Consider the following 7,636-nt stretch of genomic DNA (forward strand, 5'->3'; position numbering starts at 1 on the left):
AATACTTGATAATAATTAATAAATAGAGCTTACACTCAGCTGGCTTATGGAGCTTCCAGCTCCAGTCTGGCGGATACATCGCGATAAATCCGTTGTGCTTTGAGCGGAACTCTCCAGCCAACTGTGCCATAAACTGTGGCTAGTTTTCATGAAATGGTCGCATACTTTCTGCCATTCAGTGCTGACGTGTGCGAACTCGCAGCATTGTCGGAAATTCGCGCACAAGCTGCAACAGGCCTGCAGGAATCGCGCACAAAAGAGCGATTTTGCCACCAGATCTGCGCCAGTTTCCGCAGATAGACGGCCATTGACATAGTCAATGATTCTATGTTAAGAAGATTAAGATTGTCGTTTAGCTAGCACAAGTGTTCGATTGAAGCTCACCTCAAAGAGTGCTGAGTGCACTCGTCCATCAGGTAGTTCCGCAGCTCCTCCTGGTCGACGAATTTTCGCTTAAATTTGTAGTCGTTCGGCAAGTACCTCATTCCAGGCTGAGGGCTGAACTCCTGCCCTGATAAGTACTGGGAGATATCCTCCAACAGCTCCAAAAATCGCTTGTCCAGCTCAGCGCACAGATTTACCACTGAACTGGAAAACCCTCTGGCTTTCATTGTGAGGCCAGCGTGATCGTTTTGAAACTTGCTCACGTCCTCACTTTCCTCTTTCCACGCGTACCATCGCAAATCCAGCTCTGTTTGCTCGACGTATTTAAGCGAAGCGTCAATATCAGCTTGAATCGCCACCATACTGTTCTGGATGATTGTGGAAATTAAGCCCCGTGCTCTGGCGGTTAGGAGCTTTTGAAAGAAGTAGTACCAGACATCAAAATGGTCGGGGAGCTGCAGCTCGCCACACACTTTGCCCCAAGAGCTGCAAAGCTCTATACGATTGAGTTAGGGAGAGTTCAAAAGCCCCCTAGGCCTTACCAATTTTGAGGGACTCCTCCCGCACCAAATACAAGCCCTTGACAGTGGTAAGCAGCTGTAAGCTCTTCTCCAGTCCACTCTGAACTATTTTCTGGGTGGTTTCCAGCCAGTTGTGGATGATTGTCGCGTCAATGGCCTCACTGTTTGGCTTCCCCGAGTCTGTTAGCTTCAACTTCGGCCTTAAAGCAAATTAAACTTAAAAAAGGCTCCGGTTGGGTTGCTCAAGCCGCTGCAGCTTTACCTGAATTGCTTGATAATCTCCGGAACATACGCTATCAAAGGAGTGGGTGGCAATTCTAGCTTGGAAAGAGTGGCTGGCGCGCTTGGGCCGACAATACTATCCAGTTGTTTCCACAATAAGCCGCTTTTACTGTCGTTGTCTGGACATTGAGGGCTTTTAGCCTGCGCTCGAAAGCTCGCGGTTTCTTTGAACTTACACACAAAGCAATCATGGAGCAGAAGAACTGTGGTAATAAGACATTTGACCATAGCAGCAATTTGAAATCGCACGCTCGAATACTGGCTGTTAATGACGGTTTGCAGGGCGGTTTTTCGGTGTTCGATGGAAATATTCAAAAGCTGGTCGTTCGTTTGGTTCTCTATGAGCATCAGGGCGTTAAGGTTTTGACTGGTTTCCTAAAAGCCACCGTTTGGAATTAGGAAATTAATCAATGGTCGCAAAGTACCTCCGCATCGATTTCGACAGATTCCAATTTTTGGGTCACTTTTTCGAATATTTTCGCCCGAAGTGTGACTAGATTCAGCTTCAAGTGCCCCAAAAGCGGCAGTTTGCCAAGGTATTCCTTTTTAGTGAAGTTCAGCCCTAAAAAGATGCTATTTTAGGCCAGAATTGCCATAAGTTAGTTAATTTACCCATGTAGATGTGCTGAGCAAGCAGGTAGTACTGGGTAGCTTCTAGATTGCGCCCACCATCTAAAGCAACCCATATTTGCTCATTGAGAAATATGGCCAGCCTGACTTGGATCAGTAGCACTCTTTCTTCGTTTGATTGCCTGAAGAATGTTAATTCAGCTTTGTGTGCTTGTTAGCTATTAAACCTCAATTTTTATGATTTACTTTTGGAATGCCTGGTCGACTTCAGCAGTGCTTTCATTAGAATCCTGAGTTTCCATGAGCATTTCGCAGGTTTTGGTGATTTCTTCTATACTGCTCACGATGTCCTCCGAGATGGTTTTCATGGATTTTATTGCATCGGAGGCGGCCAAGATATCCTTGTACCGGTCACTGCAATGTTCATGTAGAAACTAGGGCTGTTTGGAGGTGAAATGGGGCCGGAAAGAGGCGCTTTACTTACCCGACCATTGAGCGAAGGTCGTTACGTTTTCGCTCGATTTCTCCATCAAGCAGCTTTTCAATTTCGACAATTTCATCAACACTTCGTTCCTCAAACAATTTAACAACGTCCAAATGCGTTAATTCACTTCGGTTCATGGTAAATATTTCATTTCCAGAATAGTTAACCTAAAATGGGGCTGTAAACGTCAACAAAACCTCGTAAGCAATTAAATGCGGTTGGAAATGCGGCAACGCTGCCAGAGGCCTAATGAATTAACGGTTCTTGTTTTTGAAACATGAAGAAATATATCAAGTTTTTCGTACCATAGCCGTGGCTTTCAAAAGTGTGAAGTAAAAAAAATGAGCGTCCTGCAGGAAGGGAATAGAGTAAAAGGACAATGAATGAATAAAATGTTTATTTCAATTTATTATAATGTATTTATTCACTGAAATTCAAACAAACAAACATAGGTACTTATTGTGTTGCAGTAATTAAAGTCAAATAGTGTTTAAAAACAAACACATCTAAATATGGCATACATCAGTTTATAACGGAGAGGAAAATGCAAAATTAGTACCATTAAAACTATATAGAATTTCGTAATCCTAGACAAGATTTATCTTACAATCTACTTAGTCATAATGATACCTAATCACTCGTTGCTAGCACGAGTAGCTAAGTTGTAGCTTTTTCCAACGAAACCTCGACTCCAAACCGAATTGGAAGTGCACAGATTTGCGTTAAAAGCTGTTGTTTTTTAAGACACGCGGTGTGAATATGTGAAAAATCCAATACAAATCGTAACGTGCAAAGGGAACGAAAACGTTGGTGCTAATCTAAACCTACCTACGATATTCTTTGTTTATTTATTTATATTTATATATACCTATATATTTAACAAATGCTTAATTCTTACATAGCTTGAAAGCGCTTGAGATTTGATTGCGTAAGCACAAAAATAAAATTATCCTATAAGTCTCTATATAACCACCAAAAAATGCAATTCTTCAACAGAAATGTTAATAAAAACAAAACTAAATAATCAACAATAATAAATAAACCTAATTTTGATTTCTACAGAAAAAACTTAAATACTTTTAGTAGTTTTTTGGTTTGATTTTGCCGTTATCCACTAGAGTCGCAAATAAATTACTAATTACAAACTGACCAATATCCGAATATATCATAATGTACAATGCTCTTAACTACGCGCTACACTATTAGAGGAGGAAGATAGGAGTGCATTAATACCTATACATATATAGATATAAACTCTAAAATATAAATATATTGCTTTCTTAGATAGTCTGATATGTTCCGATTAGTGTAGAAAAGACATTCTGCTTATAGTTAAAAGGCAATCAGCACCCACTATACATTAGACTTAACATGTTCGTTGTCGGAAACAGCGAACGAATGTCAGTGTTTAAACATGTTTTTTTTGGTATACCTAGACCGTATCATTGTTTCAATGATATGTACAAAATTATATCAAAACGCATAAATTAAAATAGTCTAAATCTAATATAAGTATGGAGAAGGGCCTAGAAGGGTGCGGCGCACAAACAATTGCATGGTATTTTTAGGAATTTTCCGGACGATTTTAGAATATGTATTATTATACATATATATTTTGATTTCTGGATCTTTGCAGGCAAAGCTTTGGTTTTTGATTGTTTTTGCGGAGACTATTGAGAGGCCCAACAAAAACTGTACTTTTTCATATTTGAACTTAAAAGTACAAAAAATTGCACATCTTTACATTTATGCTAATTCCGGAATTTAGGCAATTGAAAGGTATAAAAATTGCGAAATTGCGATTTGGAACAGCTAAACAGAGCATTCTTAGAGACTGTAAAAAGGTCGACTACCTAAGCACTTTGACACGGTTTTGTGCCCAAGATCCTGGCAAAAGTGCGCGCTTACGCACCGTTTTAGACCATCCGTTCCATTAACATTTATTTCAACTAGCCTCTACTCATTCTCTTTGAGGAAAACAATTTACAATGTTCGATAATCCTAATATTCGTTGGAATAACTTGACTAGAGAATTTACAATGTTCACTTACCTACTTAGCGCGGCTTTTAACGCCTAAGAGCTTGGCCGCATCGTCGGCTGAAGCATCGAGCACCTTATCGATAATGGACCGGTCGCCTAATCCTAAAAGATTGCTTATTAAATCGCCCTCGCCCTCCTGGGCATCGGATTCCTCGGCTTTTTGAGCAGCTGCAGCGTCGGGTTCCTCCTGAGCATTGTTTCCATCTTCGTCGCTATGCTCGAAATTGCTGTTAAGCGCGTGCTTTTTGCGATGGCGCAGCATGCTGTGCTTGAGGGTGAATCTGCGCCGGCAAATGTCGCAGCTGAATGGGCGTTCGCCCGTGTGGGTGCGCATATGTCTGCGCAGATCCTCGGCCGACCAGAACCGGCGCATGCACCATGCGCAAATCACTTTCCGGTTGGAATAGTCGGGAAACTTGCCCCTGATGTCGGTATCTTCATCGTCGTGATGCGGCACGTCGTCTGGCGTGGTGGCGCTTGCGTCCAACGCGTTCTTCGACATGAGCAGATCGTATTCGGAGGCATGTTTGTCGCGAATGTGGTCCAACGCTTGTTGCCGATCGGCAAATGAACTTTCGCACAAGTGGCATTTGAATGGCAAATCCGAGTTGGGCACCTGCGAGCCGGCAGATTGCGCATCTGCGCTCACTGCAAACTTGCTGAACGCAATCTGGTGCTCCCAGTCGTTCTTCGACTCCGACTGGTTGCCCTTCTCATCCTCCGAGCTTCCGGCCTCGTAGCCCTGGGCCTTGATGTCGTCCCCCTGCGCATTGGTCGCATGCTTGCAGCTGATGTGCTTCTTCAGGTTCGAGTAGGTGGAAAACGTGCTGCTGGGGCAGTTGGAGCACTTGAACGGCCGCTCGGGCACATTGCGCATCAAGTAGTTGACGCAGCTGCTGCTGGCAGCTTCGCTGGTTACGATTGTGGTCGCTGAGTTGCCGTGCTTGCGCAGCAAGTGTCGGTCACAGTTCGATTTGGTGGTGAACAGCAGAGGGCAGTGGCTGCACTTGAAGGGCTTCTGTCCCGTGTGGGTTAGGATGTGCCGGCGAAGCGACGACGTCCAGGGGAACTTTCGGTTGCAGTAGGGGCAGCTGACCCTGTTTGGGGCTAGGGAGTAGGCCGACTTCTTCTTGACGGGCGTGGTGCTGTTCACAGCTTCGGATTCTGATCTGGAAGGGAACACAACAATCACAGTCTAACCGGCGTTCAGACCGGAGCACTCACCTATTTTCATCTGTGCCCGATACGTTCTCCTCACTCGCGCTCCCACTGGCCACCAGGCCCTCCTCGTCGTCCTCGCTCACTGGCTCGTGCTCCTCACTCTCCCTCTTGAAGTACTCCTTGAACTGCTGCTGGGAGGCGTTGTCTAGGAGTCTGGAGACTGGCACCAGGTCCTCCTCGCTTTTGGCGCCGCGTTCTCCTCCAGCGTCCGCTCGCGGCTCCTCCGGCTTGCTCTCATACTCGTCAATGACCAAAGCGCAGTCCTCGTCGTCCTCCTTCTTCACGTCTGGGCTGCTGAATTGGCCGGCGCTGGCCTGCGCCAGCAGGGCGTAACGCAACTTCAAGTTCATCTGCTCCTTCTCGTCATACTCGCGCATTGCGGCGTCATAGCTGGGCATGTCAGCGTAGCTGGGCTTGAGCATGACGCCTTGAGGCTTCCTGCCCGGGTGCCCCACAGCCCCTCGTTGCCTCTGCGACCAAAACTGGGGATGTTGCTGCTTGATGTGGCGCTCCATGTTGGAGCGCAGCGTGAACTTAGCCGAGCAATGCTCGCAAGTGAAAGGCCGCTCAGTCCGGTACCTTCTCTGCTTCTGCTTGGGCATGAGCACTCCATTCTTAATGACCATTTTGACCGAGTTGGGCGACTGCATCATATCGGGCTTCAATCCAGGACTGTGCATTTTTGGCACGCTCTCATTCTCCACACTGATCGACAGCGGCTTCGCTGCATCCTCCACGTTAGAGAAACTGCTGGGTGTGGAAGATTTGGCCTCCAACTTCAGAATGGGGATGTCCAGGTGAGGCGGGTATGGTTTGTGGTTGAACTCCTCAGTGATCAAACCGCCTCCGCAGAGCTGAATCCGCTGTATGCGCTCTTTGATGTCTTGGGGCGTGTGCTGCAGGACAGGCAGCGATTGGAACAGTAGGGGATTGACTGGAAATGGCTGGAAGCCTGGAAAGCCATTCCTGTAGAGGTTGGCCAGCTGAGTGGCGTACAGCGCCACAGCATGATCGAATTTCGGATGCCCTTTGATTAGGTGCTGAGCAAACAGTTCGCCCATGTTGGGCATTGCTGGCGAAGGCGACCGCGCCTCCTCCAAGCGCTTCTGGTCCTCATCCAGCTTCTTCTTGCTCAAGTCGAGCGCGACGTCTGCAACGGGCGCCGCCTCCTCCTCCTCCTCCTCATAGTACTCCTCCTCATACTGATCGTACGAGCTACTGTTCTCTCGGAGCACCTCAAAGGGCTTCACCTGGATCTTGGACGATGCGCTTTCCGGCTGGCTGGGGATCTTGCTGAGGTCGAGCGGTTGAGCGAAAAAGGGCGGAACGCCGTTCAACCCATTCAGAGCCCCAAAGGTGGCGCCTCTATTGAAGTCAAACGTCTTAGTGGGCTTGAGGGCGTGCATGTCATGAACCAGGGTGGGGGTTGGAAACGTGACGTCGGTTTTCACTTTGGGCGGCATTTTGGGCGTGGAACAGTGCAGTTTTTCCGGGCTCAGATCTGTTGAAAGTAAAGCAGATTCAATGCGACTTGTCCACTAGATGGCTCTATTTGGGACTTTTCAAAAATCCCTGTAGGTAAAATACAGGGTGGCACCGCCTTATTCAAGACTTTATTTCGTTAGAAAACTAATCAACGTTTTAATTTTTTTTTGGCTGAAACTGATTGGTTTCCTCGTAGAATAAAGTCTCGATTATACAGGGTGATTCAAAGTTGGCGTCATTCCTCGGGAGGTGTTGTCTGGTGGTGTTATAGGAATACAGAAAAACTAGTAAAATAAATTAATTGTTATTAGAAACTGAGAAATTTGGAAAAAACTATATCAGAAATACGGCAGCAATGTCTTTCAAAGTAATCTGCCTAATTAACATTGCGCAAATACCTGTTGCTTCGTAATTAAAAGTCAGGTAACCATGGATAAATAGAGAGTGACAATAAGATAGACAAGGATAAACGGTAAATTCAACAGGGATCGTTGAATGACGGGACCTATTTCGAAATGTCAACCTGTTCTCATAAACTCGAATTCTGCGGAGCTTGGTGTTTACATAAATAATCCATACAACACCAAACATTTGAATGGTTAACTCCAAACAAGCTAGTGCCTGTGTAATCTCCTTATTATCCACTCT

At 45.7% G+C, this 7,636-nt stretch overlaps 2 protein-coding genes across 6 annotated transcripts in view; both read right to left on the reverse strand.

The window, feature by feature from the left end:
- LOC109537238 (conserved oligomeric Golgi complex subunit 1) overlaps window positions 1-2,427 on the reverse strand; it is a 4,812-nt gene extending 2,385 nt beyond the window's left edge. For 2 of the 3 annotated variants that reach the window (XM_019903865.2, XM_019903867.2), the window contains exons 1-8: window positions 2,242-2,427; window positions 2,004-2,171; window positions 1,800-1,939; window positions 1,613-1,749; window positions 1,168-1,562; window positions 927-1,105; window positions 385-880; window positions 34-325 (exon numbers count right to left, since the gene is read on the reverse strand). In XM_019903865.2, the coding sequence (XP_019759424.2) occupies window positions 34-325; window positions 385-880; window positions 927-1,105; window positions 1,168-1,562; window positions 1,613-1,749; window positions 1,800-1,939; window positions 2,004-2,171; window positions 2,242-2,378 (1,944 nt within the window). In that variant the 5' untranslated portion in view covers window positions 2,379-2,427. The remainder of the gene's footprint in view (window positions 1-33; window positions 326-384; window positions 881-926; window positions 1,106-1,167; window positions 1,563-1,612; window positions 1,750-1,799; window positions 1,940-2,003; window positions 2,172-2,241) is intronic. The other variant, XM_019903866.2, reaches the window with a different exon arrangement.
- A 1,382-nt stretch (window positions 2,428-3,809) lies between these two features.
- LOC109537235 (zinc finger protein Xfin) overlaps window positions 3,810-7,636 on the reverse strand; it is a 16,975-nt gene continuing 13,148 nt past the window's right edge. For all 3 annotated transcript variants that reach the window (XM_048661938.1, XM_048661937.1, XM_048661936.1), the window contains 2 exons: window positions 5,507-7,004; window positions 3,810-5,451 (listed from right to left, as the gene is read on the reverse strand). In XM_048661938.1, the coding sequence (XP_048517895.1) occupies window positions 4,293-5,451; window positions 5,507-7,004 (2,657 nt within the window). In that variant the 3' untranslated portion in view covers window positions 3,810-4,292. The remainder of the gene's footprint in view (window positions 5,452-5,506; window positions 7,005-7,636) is intronic.

The sequence above is a fragment of the Dendroctonus ponderosae genome, unplaced genomic scaffold, assembly GCF_020466585.1.
Source record: "Dendroctonus ponderosae isolate FM_Combo_2020 unplaced genomic scaffold, Dpon_F_20191213v2 Dpon_F_20191213_10, whole genome shotgun sequence".
NCBI classification, from domain to species: domain Eukaryota; kingdom Metazoa; phylum Arthropoda; class Insecta; order Coleoptera; family Curculionidae; genus Dendroctonus; species Dendroctonus ponderosae.